This window comes from Eleutherodactylus coqui, chromosome 12 (genome assembly GCF_035609145.1).
Source record: "Eleutherodactylus coqui strain aEleCoq1 chromosome 12, aEleCoq1.hap1, whole genome shotgun sequence".
Classification (NCBI taxonomy): Eukaryota; Metazoa; Chordata; class Amphibia; order Anura; family Eleutherodactylidae; genus Eleutherodactylus; species Eleutherodactylus coqui.
The window spans coordinates 49,705,076-49,726,296 of NC_089848.1; the positions used below are offsets into that span (position 1 = coordinate 49,705,076).

At 44.1% G+C, this 21,221-nt stretch overlaps 1 protein-coding gene across 11 annotated transcripts in view; it reads left to right on the top strand.

The window, feature by feature from the left end:
* SLC4A7 (solute carrier family 4 member 7) overlaps nucleotides 1-21,221 on the top strand; it is a 128,687-nt gene that overhangs the window by 97,735 nt on the left and 9,731 nt on the right. For 6 of the 11 annotated variants that reach the window (XM_066584572.1, XM_066584577.1, XM_066584579.1 and 3 more), the window contains 13 exons: nucleotides 659-833; nucleotides 3,396-3,529; nucleotides 4,626-4,871; nucleotides 6,994-7,099; nucleotides 7,766-7,927; nucleotides 10,448-10,561; nucleotides 10,717-10,878; nucleotides 12,409-12,660; nucleotides 13,158-13,226; nucleotides 15,285-15,458; nucleotides 15,555-15,686; nucleotides 16,458-16,478; nucleotides 19,560-19,660. In XM_066584572.1, the coding sequence (XP_066440669.1) occupies nucleotides 659-833; nucleotides 3,396-3,529; nucleotides 4,626-4,871; nucleotides 6,994-7,099; nucleotides 7,766-7,927; nucleotides 10,448-10,561; nucleotides 10,717-10,878; nucleotides 12,409-12,660; nucleotides 13,158-13,226; nucleotides 15,285-15,458; nucleotides 15,555-15,686; nucleotides 16,458-16,478; nucleotides 19,560-19,660 (1,848 nt within the window). The remainder of the gene's footprint in view (nucleotides 1-658; nucleotides 834-3,395; nucleotides 3,530-4,625; nucleotides 4,872-6,993; nucleotides 7,100-7,765; nucleotides 7,928-10,447; nucleotides 10,562-10,716; nucleotides 10,879-12,408; nucleotides 12,661-13,157; nucleotides 13,227-15,284; nucleotides 15,459-15,554; nucleotides 15,687-16,457; nucleotides 16,479-19,559; nucleotides 19,661-21,221) is intronic. The other 5 variants (XM_066584574.1, XM_066584578.1, XM_066584580.1 and 2 more) reach the window with 1 other exon arrangement.

Here is a 21,221-nt window from a genome sequence, read left to right on the forward strand (position 1 = left end):
TCATACAATATATGGTCTTGATGCATTTTGTTAATAGTTCTCATGATTCTCCTTTTGCATATTGTATAATACTGTATAATTCTTCCATGTGGCATATATTTTCCTTTTTGCAGTCAGTATAGTAAATTGTGGGAATACTGTGGCTTTTGCCCATTTTTATATGCAGTGACATCCCAAAAATTATAAAACTAATGGTTTCAACTGAGCAAAGCAAGCAAGACTTATGGAGAGGTGTACCCATATCCAAGATTACCTTGTCAATCCCCACAGGAGAACTGGTAGTATCCTAGAGAGGGTTGACCACCATTGACAAGGGTTCCGATGACTGGGAACTTCGCTCAGGTTATACTCTCTTCTTGCATCCCGCACCATGATATTAAAGGCCTTGTGTGGGAAGAGTTGAGTATAACTTTGGGTTGCACTTGTTGGATGATAGTCGACGGCCATGGTGTGCAAACCCTGTAACATACAAGATCGAGTATCTCCTGAACAGGAGTTGTACAGGACATCCGACCCTCTGATTGCGAGTTGGGCTTCAGGTAGTATCTTTCATATGGGTAGACCTCTCCTGTATTAGAAAGGGGAACAGAACAGTAACTAAGCAAGTAGTTAGACTCCTGCAGTGTACAGTTTGACAAGTTTCATCTCACCTATTTAGGCTTTTTGGTGGTTTGATGCTTGACATCAAAAGGAAAGCACCTTTTTTCTTGAGTGACTTCAAGGATGCATTAAGCCTGCAGTGCCTGGCCTCCGTTCTTTTCCTATACTGTGCCTGTATGTCTCCTGTAATCACTTTTGGAGGTCTTCTGGGAGAAGCCACAGATAACAGAATAGTGAGTACAAAAGAAAGATTGGTAGTGCCCAGGCTTTTATTAGACCTTCTCAGGAAGGTGTCCTTTTTTTTTGCATTTGTCTCACGTGTTCATGCTTGATCCAAAGAGTCTACCCCACAGTATTTGACCTTCCCCCTGCTCACAGCTCTTGACACAGTTTGGGGGAGACCAAGTGAACAGAAGATGCAAGGTTTAAGGTAAAACAGTTGACGTCAGAGTCCAAAAAACAAGAAATGGGGCCACAGCGGTCTGCAGAGTACTACACCAGGCAAAGTGGTTTTTGGTATATTTCTTTACAACGAGGTCTTGTTTGTTTGGATTATGTAACTTTTTTATTTTTGGACATTTCTGTTCTAACTCATACGCTAACGTGTGCAGGTATTTCCCCCCCACACAGCTTTTTGTTTCAGGGGTACTGCTTTTCAGCTGTATTATGGCCGTGTGAAGCCGCCTTAAGCAATATTTCTACCCAAAAAAAAGATGACAGATCAGTAACTTTATATAAAAGTTAAAATGCTCTTCGGAAGTTTCTTAGTTATATCTGTCTTTTCCCATCTGTTTCCCATAAATACCAACTGAGAATGGTTGCCATTACAACCCACAGCGGGCGGGAGTGCCACCAAGTTCTCTCAGACTCTACAATGGTAAATCTGTCTTGTAGCTTTAGAGTTCATGGACTTCTGGAGTCTGCACAAACTTGATGACCTCCTATGTTTGGGCTGCTATGACAGCCGTTTGCTGTTGCCAGTTTCGCAGAGAGGGAACAGACAGATGGCTGACTAAAAATTTAAGTGTGATGGAAGAGGTTAACTCAAAAACTTGCATATATATAGATATATTTCTTCTAAAGCGGAGCTGCTCTTGGCTTATCAACAAGGATATTGTAGTCTACTGTAACTCTGTAAGCAGCGATGTGGTAGATACTTGATATATGAGGGATTTACGGTTACTTAATAATTGGGAAATGTGGTTAGAAGTCCTTAAAACTTATTTGTGGCATAATTGTAAGTAGTCACATAGTGAGGCCCGTCATGCATTAAATGTTCTTCTGACGGTATAAAAAAGGATTCATGAAGACTAAAAGCTTCAAAAATAATGAAAACTATATGAAGACAGCACGTTTTTGCCTGTGTTCCTGGTTTCCATCCCAAGGTTCCAGTTCCATCTGAATTGATAAAAAACAGGATTCTGATAGAACCCCCAAATGGAGCCATTGACTTTCATCAGTCAAACAGCGATCAAAAATTGTAACACAGTTTTCGCATCTGCATTAGAACCTTCAGTCGGAGGTTCTGACACGAATCCGACCCAAAGCACTTTACCTTCCATCCAAAACCAAACGGACTCCATTATAGTCAATGGGGTCCATTTGGCGCTGTTCGGTTCTGTCCTGAGACTGAGCCGTTCAGCCGCAGAGATTCCCCTTTTCTTCTCCCCAAATAGAGCAGGGAAGAGGAACCCTCACCACAGATGTAAAATCACCCTGATCATCTGCGCTGTTCTATTTTTCCAAAATAAATGGAAGTAAACTGAACTCTTGTCAAACTGAGGCCTTATTGGTCTCCTTTTGACTAATGAAAATGAATGAATGTTTGCATTCAGGGCCATCTACTAATACAGTCTTCAGAGATCCAAATGGGGGTCCGGGGTGGAAACCAGTGACATAGGCGAAATGTGGTGTGTACATACCCTAAAGTCTGTACTTAGTAGGTGCCATCAGTTGTATGTGAAGGGGACAGATGTAAAGAGCTGAGCATCCTATTATAATAGAATATTATTCGTCAGCTTTGAGACAAAAATATGTGATCTGTAACCTTATATTTTTGTTCTGTAATTTTGTGTATTTAGGAAATTGGTGTTCAAAGGGAACCTATCAGCTCGAACATGCTGTCCAATCTGCAGACATCATGTTTTAGAGCCAAAGGAGCTGAGCAGATTGATATATTGTTTATGGGGAAGGATTCAGTAGAACTTGTATTATATTTATATCTCTGCTCATTCTAAGCTGAACAGTCCAATGGGCGGAGCTATCAGTGATTGACAGCTGAGTGCATGACGGTACATCCAGAAATAGCTGTCAATCCGCTCCGCCCACTGGACTGTTCAGCTCAGAATGTGCAGAGATATAAGTTAATATAATACAAGTTCTACTGAATCTTTCCCCATAAAACTATATATTAATCTGCTCAGCTCCTCCGGCTCCATAACATGATGCCTGCAGAATGGGCGGCATGTTCCAGCTAACAGATTACCTTTAAAAAAAGAAAATCTCTGCCTAGATCAGAGTTATTGCATATAAAAATAATGAAATGGAAATGCACCGTTGGGTGTTACAGCGGGCAGTATTGTATTACCTTATAACTCCTGTATTTTTAATCAACATTTTCATTTTTTTTGTTGTTCTATATATTTTGTCGTCTTTCCAGGTGTAAAGTCTGTGCCTTGTCTAGTTTGAAGTATGCTTGTTACATTTAGTATTTTATTTTTTTGTTTTAAAGCCTTTCCAATGTGTCAGACCTATTACTATATACGCAACATAGAATTTTTTATTGTTTTTCTCAGAGTGCAATAGAGTCTCTTTTCGGAGCATCATTAACAGGCATTGCCTATTCTATCTTTGCTGGACAACCCCTCACCATACTGGGAAGCACAGGACCTGTCTTAGTCTTTGAAAAGATACTGTATAAGTTCTGCAGGTGTGTATGATCCGCGTTCTTTATAAATGGTGCGTTCACACGATGGGGACACTAGCGGGAATGTTTACTGTTAAAGTGAATGGGGTTAAAGCAAATCCTGCTTGCATGTAGAGGGGGGAAAAAATCTCTGCGGATTTTCGGCTGTAACTCTAATCTGCTGTTTTGCTACAGAAGTACCACAACAAATGCACAGCATTTCCGCGACTTGTGAAGGCACCATAACCACCATTCTCCATTGTTATGTTAATCTGTATAGTTGTTAAAGGATTTCACTTTGAATAGGAAATTCCCAGCTGTTAAAATTTATGAGGATACATCCTATGTTTGGTTACTCAAGGGAATTAAATTTTTGCCCCAAAAGAGGCACTAGGTCTTATTTTCGGGAAATGTTTTATTTTACTTGCCTAGCAGGCTCTGTCTGGGTCCTAGCTGTTTGTACATCATCACTTCCTAGTTACAGGATTCATAAATCCCGCCTCAAGGAAGCAATGGTTGTGATTGATTCTCGAGTGCTGCTCAGCCAATCAATGCAGCGCTCGATGAACCAATCACAGCCATAGCATTGGTTCATCCAGTGCTGTATTTGATTGGCTGAGCCATGGCAACTAAATAGCCAATCAACAGCCATCGCATTGTGGAGTTGGGATTTATGAATCGGCTGGTTATAGTTCACAGCCAATTCATAAATCCCACCTCCACGACATGATGGCTATGGATTGGTTCATTAAGTGCTGCGTTGATTTTTTTTTTTTTAATGTAGTGTAGTTATGGCCCATTTTCAAGGTAGGCCTTATATTTTAAGCCTCCCCAAGAAATCGGGGTAGGGTTTATTTTTGGGATATGTCTTATTTTCAGGGAAACGCGGTATGTCGAAGCTCAGTCTCCTTTCCATAATTAAAACCACTATTTGTGTGCACGCTGGGAGAGAAGAAAGTCCTATAGATGAACAAAATTAAAGATCTAAGTGAAACCTCTTCATAGACAAAATGGTTTAATTTACATAAAACTACATGATCAAATGTATCATTTTTCATATTCCCTAGATACATTGTTATGTCACAGCAGGTTTCTGATACTTGTTCTCCCTTATTTCTAGGGACTATGATCTGTCCTATCTGTCTCTGCGGACCAGCATCGGTCTATGGACGGCCTTCTTGTGTTTGCTGCTGGTGGCCACGGATGCAAGCAGTCTGGTCTGCTACATCACACGCTTTACAGAAGAAGCGTTCGCTGCTCTCATTTGTATAATATTTATTTATGAAGCGTTGGAGAAACTCTACCATTTGGGAGAAAAGTATGCTTTCAACATGCACAACGATCTTGATTTGCTGACCAAATACTCGTAAGTGTTTTATCCCAATCAAGACGCCACTTGTTATGTAAGGAGCATTTTCTCACCTCATCTCTTAGATCTGTGAAGTCTCTTACACATTCTTGTGGTTTCAAACGAAAGGAATTGAGCAATAATCGTCCCGTGAAAATGCAAAAAAAAATAGTTTACTATTAGTTCACTTCTTGATATTGCAGACTTTCAGTCAGTGTAAGGCCCGATGTCCACGGGCAAAATACAATTAATAAATCCGCGTGGGTCTCCCGCACGCGTGATCCGTGCCCATAGCGAACCATTGGACACCTACAGGTAATTAAATACCTGCGGTTGTCATTTTTCCCTCGCGCACATATCCCGTGTGTGGGAAACCACTCGCAGCATGCTCCATTTTGTGCAGTTTTCCCGCACTGGCGGCTTCCATTGAATCCTATGGAATCTGTCCGATTCCCGCGGCATGGATGCAGCGCTCACTGGGTCCGTACCGCAAGAAAGCAGGAGTTTTTAAAAAAAAAGTGTGCACACTGCATGCGTGCGGCATGCTACTGGCGTACTGAACACATCCGCCAGGCAGAAAAAAAGAAGGCCCGGCCGCAAAGGAGGGGAGACCCGCAGCGTCCGGACAGGTAAGTATAAATCTACTTCTTGGCCTCATGTCTACATGAAAGGAGGGACCCACTGTAGGATTCTGAACTGGGAATCTGTACAGGCCCCAATTTTCCCCTGGAAATGAGGCCTAAATGCTCCGCGATCCAGCAGTGAACTCTGCCCGAGCGCTAACCGTCAGCGACGTCTAAGACCACCTGCACACAGGTGGATTTTTGCTGTGGAGTCTATGGTAGGCGTCCACACCGCGGATTTGCAGCAAATGCCTTCCGTAGCATGCTATGGAAAAATGCTTTTTCCTGCACATTTGCGGAAGCCAATTACAGTTTCAGAAAGTGTAGGAAAAATCGCAGCATGCTCCATTTTTGAGCGGGATCCACTCGGACAGCTTCCATTGAAGTCAGTGGAAGCCATCTGACCCATGGCCTGTCCGTAATTAACATTGCAGATTCTGTGCCATCACCTAGCGATGGCGCAGGAAAAGTAAACCTTTACAAAAAAATGTTTAAAAATCTGCACGAGCCACCGGATCCGTCTGCAGTACAGAAAAAGCTGCTTTCAGGGGCAGATTCTGCTGCGTATGTCACATTTTACACACCTGAACATATGCAGACAACATACACATGTGAGTGAGCCGGTAAGCAGCAGCATTTCTGTCTCTCGTTGATCTCTCATGTTTAAGTGAAGCAGAGAAGTAGACGCATTCTTCTTGCATTGTGGATGATTGTTCAGTGGGCCTTAGGCTGCCTGCACACCAACGGGTCGGATTTTGCATGTGGGAACCCGCAGCGGACTCCGACCCTGTGCCCAGCTGGCATTCACGCGTACTTCAATGGTAGCCGTCCGTGCGGACACTGCACGAAAATAGAGCATGCTGCAGTTTATTTTTTTTCCCACCGCTCACGGAAACCGCAATTTGTTTCCGTGAGTGTTTAGGAAAAAGCGATTTCCCATAGCATGCTGTGAACGGTATTTGCTGCGGTGCGGACGCCAACCATGGGTTCCGCAATGCAAATCCGTTCGTATGCAGGCAGCCTTATATTTCAGAGCTGTTGGCACATAGAAACCAATTACGACTCCGCTTTCCTTTTACCAGAGCAGTTTCGGAAAAGAAAGCAGTGCTGTGATTGGGGGCTACGGGCAACGAGACGGTTTTCTCTTAGACATTTGATAAATGAGGCTTCAGACTTGAACAGTACAAGTGTCGGTGTGTTGGGTTGTGCCGGTTTGCAGTCACACTGAACCAATACACGTCATGTGTCTATTGGTTTTTTTTTAGGGTTTAAAAAGTAAGCCACAAAAGTCAAAACGCAGCAATGGTCTTCCCTAGATGTGCAAGGGAGTAGAAAGGATTGTGCTGTGGGGTGGGGTAGCCTCCGTAATGTTCCTTCCATCGCGCAGCACGTTTTTACACTTTCTATCACTGGGTGGGTAGATGGATATATCCATAATTCACGCGTATAATAGTTAAACATGAAAAGTGTTCCCCTTCCAACCATAACTGTTGTAATTTTCTATTGTCCGTATGTAGGTGTGTTTGCGCTGAGCCAGCTATTCCCAGCAATGAAACTCTGGCTCTCTGGAGGACAAATAATATCACTGCCAGTGAAGTCACTTGGAGTAATCTCACCGTCTCCGTAAGTCTCCATACAAGTGTATTGTGTAGTCGCACGTTTCATGTAATGTGTAAACGCAGATTTTGCTGTGGGTTCATCTAAAATTTTACCCAAATTTCGATGAAAGATGTGAAATCCACGGTGAAAATTTGCAACTGAAATTGACTTGTTTTAGATTTAAAGATCTGTACCCCGGGTCGAATTATGTGTGGAAAAGTTCTCTGAACACGTGGATGAGATTTGTTAAAATATTGTCCACATGGCTGGTACTGCGGAAATCCGAATGAGAATTGCTCAGTGTAAAGGCGCTTTCTTGTTCTGAGCGGTCCACTGGGGTCGGTTGCAGAGAGCCTTTTGGATATAAATGTGTGTTTACTGTCTGAGGGCTCTTTCACACGGGCACTGTCCTCCCACATGGGAGGTGCGCACAGAACGGACTTCTCTAGGAACCAATGGGTTAGCTTAGACTATTGTTAGGTGTGCAGAACTTCAAGTAGCTTGGATTAACCCATTCACACGATCTTTAGAGCAGTGTAGCTGCAAGCTATGCAGACGGCTACGCTGCGGGCGGATAGCGCCCATGTGATAGAGCCCTGAAAGAAGGTCGGTGTAGTAGAGAAATTTTCAGTAGATGATTAACCTCTTTCAAGGTCTGTTAGGATAATTTTGCTTTCCTGTTCCTCCTAGGGGTGTATTGCGCATTATGGCTCCTTCGAGGGTTCAGCCTGTGGTCATCACGGTCCATATATACCAGATGTTTTCTTCTGGTGCGTCATCTTATTTTTCACAACCTTCTTCCTCTCCGCCTTCCTGAAGCAGTTCAAGACTAAGAATTATTTCCCAACGAAGGTACACAAACTTTTTTCTTTGCAGGTCATGCTACATGGATCGCTTGTTTACGGAGTTTTCAGAGGATAGTACAATACGCCCCATTGATGGCTGCAGGAAGGATGTTTGCACATGTTGCAGATTTCGGCATGCCTGTGTTATAGATCCCTTCCGGACTCGCTGTCACAGATTTTACTCTGTCCACAGTGGAGAATATCTGCTGTGCATGAGAATGGCCCACAGGGCAGTTATACCCTGGTAATCCGAGTGCGCAGCCCACAGGGCAGTTATACCCTGGTAATCCGAGTGCGCGGCCCACAGGACAGTTATACCCTGGTAATCCGAGTGCGCGGCCCACAGGACAGTTATACCCTGGTAATCCGAGTGCGCGGCCCACAGGACAGTTATACCCTGGTAACCCGAGTGCGCGGCCCACAGGGCAGTTATACCCTGGTAACCCGAGTGCGCGGCCCACAGGGCAGTTATACCCTGGTAACCCGAGTGCGCGGCCCACAAGGCAGTTATACCCTGGTAACCCGAGTGCGCGGCCCACAAGGCAGTTATACCCTGGTAACCCGAGTGCGCGGCCCACAGGGCAGTTATACCCTGGTAACCCGAGTGCGCGGCCCACAGGGCAGTTATACCCTGGTAACCCGAGTGCGCGGCCCACAGGGCAGTTATACCCTGGTAACCCGAGTGCGCGGCCCACAGGGCAGTTATACCCTGGTAACCCGAGTGCGCGGCCCACAGGGCAGTTATACCCTGGTAATCCGAGTGCGCGGCCCACCTTGCTTGCATCTGTCTTATGATGTACCAATAAGGACGATATGTTCTGTCATCTTCACCTTGGGTCTGACACTTTATGCTACGGTTTGGATTTAGGATCTACCTTGGGTGCAAGATAAACCACGGCTGCAGCAGCCAAAGGCCAAAAGCTTAAGGGGCTATGAGTCACCCAATAAGCGTAGTTGATCTCAATCACTTGCAGGCGTTAACCCCTTAAGGACATGGCTTATTTTCACCCAAAGGACGCAGTGATTTGGGGGGAATTTTCATCTCCCAAAAAGCCATAACTTTTTGTTTTTTAATCGACGGAGCCATATGAGGACTTGTTTTATGCGGGCGAACTGTAGTTTTTATTGGTACCATGTTTGGGTGCACATGATGTATTGTAACACCTTCATTAATTATTTTTGAGAGCAGGGAGAGAAAACCTCAATTCTGCCGTTTTTTTTGGGGGGGGGGGGGGTTTTAACAGTTTTAGGCTTTACTCACACGAGCGTATATCGGCCACGATTTCACGACCCGGCCGATATACGTTGCCCATCTGATGCATTGGTTTGCAAAGTATCAGTTCAGATTGGCGTATTGCCGCGGCGTTAAAGCGCCCAGCCAGCCAAAATGGCGAATACGAGTGCATTTCGGCCGGGCACTTTTATGTTGGCCAGGAAAGATAGTTCAGGAACTATCTTTCTGTCCGGAATACGGCGGCGGCTCCCCTAGAGTCCTGTGGTAGCCTATGGTAGCTGCCGGAGAAGGGAGTTGGGAGGGAGTTTAGCAGCAGGTCTGCTAAATTCCCACCCCCTTTCTGCCTCCTCTCCGCCCCTTGCTGGCTGTTTGCTGGTGGGACGGGGCGGAGAGGGGGCTGGAGCTTAGCACACTAGCTCCCACACCGTCCTGCCCCCTTCCCTTGCCAAGAGCCCACGAGAGGGCGGAAAGGGAGAGGCAGTTTAGCAGAGCTAAAATGACCTCCCTTGCCCAACAGCAATCTGGGCTCGGCGTATATGCGTCGGACCTGGGCCGTCTGGACGGGCGCACAAACGGCAGATTTGTTGCCCATCCACGCTATTTTCAGTCGCGCCGTGGCCTTGACACAGCCGGACGAAAATTGCTATGCTCGTGTAAATGAGCCCTAAATCATGCAGCATAAATGACAAGATACTTTTTCCTGTGGATTGGTACGATTATGATGATACAAATCAGTGCACAAAAGTGTTTTGTTTTTTATAAATCTTAAAAAAAAAATTTTTTTTTCACTATTTAACACTTTTTTTCTTCCTCTGCATTTTTTTTTTAAGTCCATGTAGGGTACTTGAACCATAACAGCTATGATAATGCATTGCAGGACTTAAGCCATGTCAATCCGGCAGGCCAGTATCTGGTGTCCTGTTGCCATGGTAACTCATTGTGCGCTCCCTCTGTATGAACCATGTGCATGTTAACAGAGGGGATAGCTGTTATCTATCTGTGGCAGCGGGAGGTCGGCTATCAATAGCAGCCGTTTCCCGCTGCGGGATGTCACCGGCTCAGCTACTGATCCTGCACCATCCGGAGGACGTAAGTTTAAATACCCTGCAGTCAGGACGTAAACCTACATCCTGTGGCATTAAGGGGTTAAACAAGATTCTGGCATGTTCTCCTTTAGTATCATCCATGGTTTTATATTTGACGCCCATATTCTGTATGTTCTGTGCAGTCAATATCAAACATAACTGTAAGAATGTTTCTTCTAGCTGCTTTGTAACTTTATGTCCTCCTTAGGTACGTTCTACAATCAGTGATTTTGCCGTCTTCCTGACTATAGTCATTATGGTCCTCGTTGACTATCTTGTGGGTGTCCCTTCACCAAAGCTTCATGTCCCTGAAAAGTTTGAGGTAAGTTAAACTTTTACTGTAAGCATCCCTTTACTGAGAAGTGTAGGATCTGCATCAGCTGCTGTTAAGGCTTTCTGTTTAGTGATACTTTATACTGGACACATTCTGTTATTGTCTATATGTTATGTTATATTTTCCATATTCCCTTTCTTTAGCCCACTCGAAAAGATCGAGGATGGATCATAGATCCTCTTGGGCCTAACCCTTGGTGGACATTACTCGCTGCTGCCATGCCAGCCTTGCTGTGTACTATCCTCATCTTCATGGATCAGCAAATCACTGCTGTGATTATTAACCGCAAGGAGCACAAGCTAAAGGTAACGTGTTCCTCGCAGATTAGTTGCCGTTCTCATTGCAAGTGCGAGTGAGTTGGTGAATGCGTTAGATTACAAAGAAATCACTATTCGGCCCAGTGCACACTTGCGATATTTGCATTGCGGAATCCGGAGCGGGCGCCTACCTCCAGTTCTGCAGCAAATACTGCCCATAGACATGCTATAGAAAATCGCTTGTCCGTGAGCAGAAATCAATTGCGATTTTTGCACTCGCGGAGGGAAAATTGTAGTATCTTCTATTTCGGTGTGGATTCTGCGTGGACGGCCTCCATTGAAGGCGTGCCGACTGGCGCATCCGCATTACAGATAAAGAGCACTGCGGACAGGTACACAGGGGTTACTAGTCTGGCTCTGGGTCAGATGCCACTGTGGAATCCTGCATGCGGAATCCGACCCGGGCACGTGCATTCGGCATCACACTGGTCCAGAAGATGTTGGGTAGCATACTGGTATGTCTAGCTAACATGTAATTGTAGCCATTATCACACAAACTCTTGGAAGTCAAAAGGGATAAGAGTATATTGCTACTCATCGATGCTAGAATCAGAGGTTAGTCCCATTCTGGTGAATGGGACCTTGCTGTGGTCCTCTGGCCGGGAGGCTGCAGCACAGAGAAACCCGGTGTAGGGAGCATGGTGCTATACCAGCGCTGTGGGCTCTCTATTCTCAGGATCAGTCGAGGTCCGCTCTCACCAGTCATACATTCATGGCATATCCTAACAAAACGCCATCATTTTAGAGGCTGGGAAAACCCTCTTCTAACCAGGACATGCTTGTCACCACAACACATATAACCGTATAATTGGCAGGTAAGCGTGATGAAGCTCTTAAACCATTAAAGCATAAATGTACTGTTCACATGCGCTGACAAAGTATCCATGAGGCCGTCTATTACGGGTAGCTTTACGTTTGCACCGAAGACGTATTATTAACTTCTTAGGGGTAATTGCTAGTTGTCCACAGATCCTGTGCATCTGTGTGTTCACGTTGTGTTTCCCACAGCCGTATAAACTGGCCCATACAGCACACCCAGCCTCCTATGAATGGCGGCATTCAGTCACTTTCAGATGTATTCGCCATTACTAGAACGGGTAGCACCTTCTGCAGCGCCTACTGAGGATGGGAGAACCTACAAACTCTGTGCAGATGTTGGCCTGTCTATATGGAAACCCCTTTAGGGTGCGTTCACACGTAGCGTGTTGGTACATATTTTCCGCAAGGGGTTTTAGAGTGGATCCACACCAAAGTTCATGTCAAAATTCACACCTGCGGATTTCACTCTTTCAATCAAACGGGAGAAGTTTGCAGCAGATCTGCGTCAAAATTTGTTTTTGGCTTGGATTTTGCACCTTGGAAAATTGCACCAATTTGGCTTTGCGTGTTCACACCTTAATGATAGATGTAAGCTGCTATACGCTGAATCCTAACATCTCTGCCATGTCTTCTATTAGGGTAGCGGGTTAGACGTCTTACAAGTAATGTCTCTCATGGCTTGTGTGCTTGGCTCCCCAGAAAGGATGTGGCTACCATCTGGACTTGTTTATGGTCTCCATCATGCTGGGAATTTGTTCCATCATGGGATTACCGTGGTTTGTAGCGGCAACTGTTCTATCCATCAGCCACGTGAACAGCTTAAAAGTGGAATCTGAATGTTCTGCTCCAGGAGAACAGCCAAAATTCCTGGGCATCAGAGAGCAGCGAGTAACGGGTCTTCTGATCTTTGTTCTGATGGGGCTGTCTGTATTCATGACCTCTGTATTGAAGGTAAGACGGGGAGCACAATTCTCACTGGTGTAACTATAGGGGATGCAGTAGCACCTGGGCCCAGCAGCCCTTGGGGGCCCATAAGGCCTCTCTTCTCCATATAGGGAGCCCAGTACTATGAATAAAGCATTATAGTTGGGGGCCCTGTTACAGGTTTTGCATTGGGACCAAGGAGCTTCAAGATGCGCCTCCCCGTTAAGGGGTTAAGAGAAGTTGGGTGGCCCCAAAGAAAAACTTTTTCCCCCCGGGCCCATGAGCCTTTAGCTACATCCCTGACCGTTATCGATGGCTTGACAAAACAATTTAAATGTCTTCTGCAAGGATGTATTCTACCATTGCACGCTGTATTGTGGGATCTCCAGGTTAAAAGCCGGTGAAGACTTGTTTGAAAAAATGTAAAAAGTACCTTGTTGGATTCTTTGTAGTCTCTGTGAGTCATTTACAAGTAAAGAAGGTGCATTTATCCAACTAATCCATCGATGTGCTTGTATTTCCAGTTCATTCCCATGCCGGTTCTCTACGGTGTATTTCTCTATATGGGCGTTTCTTCATTGAAGGGTATTCAGGTTAGTTCTTTTTTTTCCCAATCATGTCTATTCTGTTCTTTAGGGAGATCTAGGTGTAATTACCAGGAATATAGGCGGTATTGATCAGTGTAATTACACTAGTTTATGATGGGATTGCTTTGGCCACAAATGGCCTTCATACAAAGTAGTCCCATTTACAAAGATGCTTGCCTGCTTCCAGTTACGGATCACTCCTGTAAAGATGCCGGCACGTGAACACATCTTCATCTTTAGCCGTGAAGGTTCCCATTCAGTGATTTCAGCTTCAAACCATGAAGAAATAACCAAAGTGTAATAGAAAATTGCATTATTTATCATGAGCTTTTATTTGCTGAAACTCTACTTATGCGTTAGCCGTGGGTACAGCAATAGTATGAAAGCTGCTGTTGCTCTGTCAGTAGTGTCGGACCGGGGTACATTGGACCCACCAGAGGGGTTGACTGAGGGCCCGACGTCCATTTATCCACAGAGTCGATAAAACCAATCCTGCCATACACTGTTCAATCCATGTAGCTGCACATTTAAGGCTCGGTCTACATCTTGTTTGGGGTTCCATCAGAGGTATACATTGGGAACATTCCCTGACCTATACCTCCAAAGTGTTTATTGCCTTCTAAATGGGAAGATGGAACCATATCTTTACAGTGCCACTTATTGGAAGGCAGCATTCCTGCAAGTCAATGTCAGACTTTTTAAACAAACTTTGTAACAATGACTGGGAATTGTATGCCGAAGCCAGAGTCTTCTCCATAAGTAGCAGATAACCATACGCAGACTGTTTTGGGGTGATTGCCGCCCAACAGTGTGCTGTAGGCTTCAGGCTTCGCTAGCGAGATGCCAATAGATGTGGGTCGGGGAGGATTTTGTCTCCCCTTAGGCCGCTTTCACACAGCTGAGAAAATCCTGTGAGATTTGCATGTTGCGAGATGCACAAATCTTTTACGAATATGAAACCTGTTCTTTTTTTTTTTTCCTGCATTGCGGTGCAGGAAAAAAAAATCATGTCATGCCCTGTCTTTGAGCGTTCCCTTGGAAAGCATTGCCTATTGTTTTCAATGGAGCCGGCAAAAGCATTGCACAGTGTGCAAGATGCATGTGAGTGCAATTCGCAGATTCGCCACTGAAAACGATGAGAAACGCTTGCCGATCCTCCAGCTTGGCTTTAAGCTGGGAAATCACACGTTGGAGAGTATGATATCAGGCCAAGCTTCACAGCCCGATTATCGTCCCTGTAAAATTGGTCTTAAGGAGAGCACCTTGAAGGTGTGAGGAGACTTATAAGGCCATCCATGCTCCTTTGGGAAATATGCAAATGGAAAGATAGGACAATACCTCTACAGCGCCACCTATTGGCTCACAGGCACAAAACCTATGCCAAAAGAGCTTTTCTATGCGGAGGGACACCGTGAACAAAAAAAAAAATATGCTACTTGTTTCTTAACAATGGGATTCAATGCCCAATGTCTCCCACTGTATACTTGTGCAATGGCATACGTTGGAGGTTTCCATCTGAGGTATGTGTCAGGGGATACTCCCAGTGTATACCTCCAACATAGTAAGATCCAACAACAAGTCTAAATAACGCTGCCATAAACTGTACACATAATACCTTGCCATAGCTCACAAAGAATAGTGATGTGCCTTTCTCATAAATGTTGCCAAAAACATTTCCATACATATATACATCTCCATTGCATGCATCAATACACTAGGCAGTCCTCACAACAGCTAGCCCGTTCTAGCAATCAGTAGGCGTCTCAGTAGCCGGACACCCAGCGATCAAAACACTCAGTGTCAAAAGTTTTTAGAAAGCACGTTACACTTTTTGGTTCCCAAGAAGTCCTGCCAGCGAACGCCGCTGCCAATGCATGAGTGGCGAATCCGTCATTAGCTCTTTATGTTTAGTATTTAAAGTGTTTCATACCCGATGTGTTTACATTCCTTGTAATCCAACACTAAGGATCTGCCTTGGCAATGTAGAAACATGAAGAAGCTAAGTTTAGGCTTGTATTGCCAGGTTTAAAAACTAAACCAAACTTTTCCCCGTGCGCCCCGCAGTTTTTCGACCGTATCAAGCTGTTTGGAATGCCCGCTAAACATCAGCCGGACCTCATCTATCTACGCTACGTTCCTCTCTGGAAAGTCCATGTCTTCACGGTCATCCAGCTTACTTGTCTTGTGGTGTTATGGGTCATCAAAGTGTCTGCAGCGGCGGTTGTGTTCCCCATGATGGTAAATACTGTTTTTTGTTTTTTCTCAATAATTATTATAATGCTGTTTTATCGAAGCCTGTTTCTATAATTGTTTTTGTCCTTTTTGTTTTTGAAGGTTCTTGCTTTGGTATTCATCCGCAAACTTTTAGATTTCTGTTTTACCAAGCGTGAGTTGAGCTGGCTGGATGACCTGATGCCTGAAAGTAAGAAGAAGAAAGAAGATGACAAGAAGAAAAAAGAGAAGGAGGTATGCACAAAAAGAATTATGTATTAAAACCATCAAGTTGTGTGTGCTGCGTATTAGAAGTTAGGCTTTCCTCTGGAAATGTTGGCTTCGGTGTTGGCTTTAATTCCTGGATCTTGTGCTTTCTAGTATGCGGTGTATACATTCATCAGCCATAGCAATAAATCACTGATACGTGAAGTCAATACAATTTTGGTAAGCTCCTGAAAATGGTGCCTACATATTAGGAAGCACGCAAAAAGTTGATTTCTTGGAAGCAAGAAAAATGGTCTCTTAGGTGGTGGCGATTTCACTTTCTTTTTCTTCTCTGGGTGTTGACTTCTTCCACGCTTTCTTGTTCCCAAACAAATGGGCGCAAGTCTGAGTGACTTTGACTAGAGGCAAATTGTGATGGGTAGATGGGTCAGGTCATCTCCAAGATAACTAGTGTTATGGGGTGTTCCCGGGTTATAGTGGTCCAATGATGGACAACTGGTACAACGGCCATAGGATCATGGGCACCCAATACTACGTGGGCAGCAAAGGCTTGCCCTGTCTAGTCTAGTCCCACAGAATTGCTTACTGTATTGCAAATTGCTGAAAAGTTCACTATGATAGAAAGGTGTCGGGATAGTTGGTGCATCACAGCTTGCTACGAGGTACACAATGTTACGCTAGTGCTGTTAATTGTATGGCTGATCTGTGTACACTGTAGGGATGAATGTTTTATTAGTTTTGCAAAGGAGTGATTTGGCTTTGACCTTCCTCTTCCTCTCTCCTTTACAAAACGAGAAGATTGAAGATGAGTCACCGGAGGTATGTAATGTAGCTGACCATGTAAAGTGTGAGGATTAGTCTACCTAGAAGTGGATACATTAACTTGCTTCCTTCATGGAAAAAAATGTTTTTTTTTTTTTTTTGGGGGGGGGGGGCAGATTTTTGCACCATGCACTGGTAAATGTGCTTCAATGATTCTTAGAGATGATGTGTGTTGGTTTCCTGTATATACTATATTTGTCTTTGTACAACACCTTAACAGTAGAGATTACTGGTCCGAGCAGGCTCAGGGTGAGCTGGTGGTATCGGGAGGGGGGGGGGGGGGAGAAGAAGAGTGAGAGATATCTCTATCTCTCCCCCCCCCGAGCCTGCTCGGACCAGTAATCAGTTACTCGAGAAGATCGATGCTCGAGTAACTGCTTTATCTGAGCGTGCTCAGTCATCTCTACTTAACACTTTTCATATAGGCTCATCGGGCTTCTCATTTGGAGTATGAATGCCCCATAGTGGACATTACATAGGGGTTAACAATGTAAAACAAATAAGTGATTATCACCCACAATATCATTGTATACATGCTCAGTCGCCTTGTCGGACTGGTGAGGAATTGCATCCACATAACCGTGACCAATGAAAACAGAAAAAAATGCAGGATTAATCCATTTGCGTCAGGGTGTTTTGGACATTTTGCGCCTCCAGTAGCCGGGACGATTTTAACACTTATGACATGTACCAAAAATGATAGGAAACCTCCATGCCCATATGTTTACTGAAGGTATACACCTTGTACGTGACAGAAATAACACTTTATACAGAACGTGCAGTTTTGTGTCAGATTGTAAGGTTTCATTAAAAATGCTTACTAATTGATATTTGTGGCTACAATTAGAACTCAAGCAGAACATTACATGTACAGTATCTCCTAAGAGTAAAGGCTCGACATGAGCAGAGTTGATATATATCGCTTAGGCCTACTGTATATGGACATGTACATATCTTTATAAAATCACCAAAACTGGAAACTCAAAAACAGTCTAGTTTAAAACCAGATTTTTGAAGTAACGACCAATAAAATGGAGAAATTGTAGCCCTTGAAAAGTGAATGCACCCCTAAACCATGTAATAAATTCTGAAAGTGAATAATGTGCTAATTGTAGTGGTCTTGATGACTATGTCCACCTTCAAGGAAAAAAAATAGTAGAACGAGTTGTGCAATACTCATGTATACGACAGTCCTCTATATCAACAAGAGATTGTGTTCTCAAAAATGCTGAAACAGAGGCCATGCAGTATTTGACCGTCAAAAACCACTAGAAGGGCTTGTCTGAGTTAAGGTCCCCCACACGTTGAAGTAACAAATCAGCGGTTACTAACTGCTCTGCGCTCGTTTCCTGACTCCGATCTCCGCAGTCTTTCTTTACAGGCTGCTGTGACATCCTATATCTGGGCAAGAAAAATGAAAAAAAGCACATGCAGAATAGGAGGAATTGAGCACATGTGAAAAAGACTTGGGTATACTAATAGATCATAGACTGAACATGAGTCAACAATGTGATGCAGCAACCAAAAAGGCAAACACAATTCTAGGATGTAGTAAGAGAAGCATAGTCTAGATCACGTCAGGTCATTATCGCCCTCTACTCTTCCTTAGTCAGACCTCATCTGGAATACTGTGTCCAGTTCTGGGCACCCCACTTTAAAAAAAGACATAGATAAACTGGAGCAAGTTCAGAGAAGAGTTACCAAGATGGTGAGCGATCTACAAATCATGTCCTATGAGGAATGGTTAAAGGATCTGGGAATGTTTAGCTTGCTGAAGAGAAGGCTGGGAGGAGACTTAATAGCTGTCTACAAATATCTGAAGGGCTGTCACAGTGCAGAGGGATCAGCGCTATTCTCATCTGTACAAGGAAAGACTAGAAGCAATGGGATGAAACTGAAAGGGAGGAGACACAGATTTGATATTAGACAGGGTGATCAATGAGTGGAACAGGTTACCACAGGAGGTGGTGAGTTCTCCTTCAATGGAAGTCTTCAAACAGAAGCTGGACAGGCATCTGTCTGGGATGATTTAGTGATCCTGCACTGAGGAGGGGGTTGGACCAGATGACCCTGGAGGTCCCTTCCAACTCTACCATTCTATGAGTCTATGTCCCGTAAACCTGCTGTAGCAGCCAATGACGGCGCTCAGCCGTGATCGCCGAGAGCCATCATTGGCTGCTGCAGTTTGTTTGTAGATAGATTTAGGCTGACTGCAGCCTTAAAGTGTTGTCACAGAGAGACCTAAGCCGGTAATGGGGGACGAGTGGGGTAGCGGGAAGAGGTGAGTAACTGCTGGTTTGTTATTGTAACACATGGGGGACCTTAACTCGGACAACCCCTTTAATGATGGTGTGTGCAAATGGAAAAATGACAATTTAAACCTATATGTCTGTGTTTAATTTGAAATGAAAAGTGGAGGGAACATGGGGGCCTTGTGCAGATGATGGCTGGACAGGACCGTTTGCTGTATCCAGTGGGCCACTATGCATTCTCTACCACTAGGTCCTCCTCTTGGACTGTCGTACATTTATGAATGCTACATTAATGAGCATCTTTACCATTGGCAATTGTTTTTGCGGATCCCACTTATGTGAATGGGACTCTTTCAGTGTGTCCATAAAAAAAAGGTTCGCTGTCCATGATTTTCAGATAAGTTGTCCAAAAACTGTCGCTTTATTACCCTGGACTGTGAGGGAACGCGATTGATATTAAAGCCCAGAAAACTGATTTACCTTATAATTTAGCCCAAGTCTCTTTATGTAGGTCAGCACCACTTTAAGTGGCAATGTCCTCAGCATGGTGACTCAGGGGAAGACTTGTGATCTTGGAATATTCCATTATACTGTATGTTTTGGGGTTTGTATGTTTCTGAGTTTGTACTTTTTTAATGACCGTGCTTTAAGCAGGTCTTTGTAGTTTTTATTTAAACAAGCCATAACATAACGAACCAAAACTATGCCAAAAATATCTGCATTTCTATTGGTTCTGGTTAAAATGAGCGGAGTCGGTGCGCTTTTTTTTTTATTTTGGAAAAATCCAAAGAAATTTTTTGCTAATTTTTCTGTACTTGGTTTTCAGGAAGCTGAACGAATGCTCCAAGCAGAAGAGAGTGAAAATGTGCAGCTTGCCTATGAAAGCAGGAGCCTTCTCCAGATCCCTGTAAAGAGCCTGAAATACAGGTACGGGGTGGGATGTGTTTTATGAAAAAGATTGCAAACCAAATAAATGTTTTTGACATCCGTCTTTTTTTTTGACTGTTCTAATATTCACCATACAAGTAATCTTTAAAGTAATGATCTTTAAATGGGTTATCCAGGCTTGCCGAGATACTCTGGGTCAAATTCGCAGCTCTGACCCTCTGTAGTGGCCAACGCTCGTAATTGCAGGCGCAGATCTCATTAAAATCACTGGGAGCTGCTGTGCTTGCAATTACAGGCTGGGGTCCCATTGATTTCAGTGAGAGCTGTGCCTGCAGTTACAAGTGCTGGCCGCTACACGGGGGTTGCAGCAGCGCTTCCCTCCGACCATGGTGGGTGCTGCCTCAATAACCCCTTTAAGGCCAGTTGGGTTTTAGGTCAATTTGTACAGTTTTTTTTTTTTTTTTAAGCTTTCTTTTTCTGACCTAGACCTCCATATCTCCTGCATAGAGGGAAATTATAAACTTCTGTCCGCCTGTGGCCTCCACTAAGGGAAAGGTTGGGGTGAATTCTATAAAACACTATGCAGCTAATATTCTGGCCACTCGCAGAGCCCACTAGAGGTTGCTTTCTTAGTAGACAGAATAGGCTAACAGTAGACCTTCGATGGTAACTTTCTTTTTGTGGTTAATGATATTGCTTATGTGAACTACAATAACAAGTCGTACGGTACGTTGTGAAGGCTTCATGTTTTGTGAGCGGAGCTGCCTGCTATTACGAGAACACATGCCATCTCATGGACCAACTGTTCTATCCGATGACATTCATCTGTAGACGGGATGTCTGCTGAATTTGGCTTTTGGCGTCTCACATGAACGCGTTGTGTGCTCCGCTTCACAGCAGAAAATCTAAACTAGGATCAGAAGCCGAGGAAGTTCCGTCGTCCAGATTTTTTAGGCAAACTGAAGCTGAATTCCAACAAGTAATGCAAGGAAACGGCGGACGTCTTAGAAAACGGAGGACTGACGGCAGAAAAAGACCACATGGTGCATCTAGTCTGCCATTGTCCTTCCTATTAATCTCTTAGGCTAGATCTATACCGAGCCTAGATATTCTCGAATGCATTTATTGTTGACTTTCCAACCGCGTCTGCTGGGGTTTCAAGCATTTATTACTCTATAATATAATATTTTTTGACGTTGCTTCTGATTTTTCACCCAACTAATGTCAGATTGTGTCCTCTTGGGTTAACCCTTTCCAATCCACTGTCTGACATCTAAAGACATTATGATTTAAGGCTGTGCAACTCTGATGTTGGAAGACATCCGTCTGGGTTCTCTTACTGTATATTGCCAACCTCTCTGCTGTCAGAGCCTATCCAGCGTGTCACCTCATGCAGTACTGGCTTTAGCCAGCAGATAGCGCCGTTGTATAACGGCAGAAAAAGAGTAAGCCCCCTAGGAAAACCAGGATACAAATTGGATTGGAAAGGGTTAATGTTGAGCTTCCTAATAAAAAAAAAACAACTTCCCACCTGAATGTTGTTTATACTTTTTTAAAGTTTTACTCATGTCTCTCCTCCCCCTCCAAGCTATACAAAACT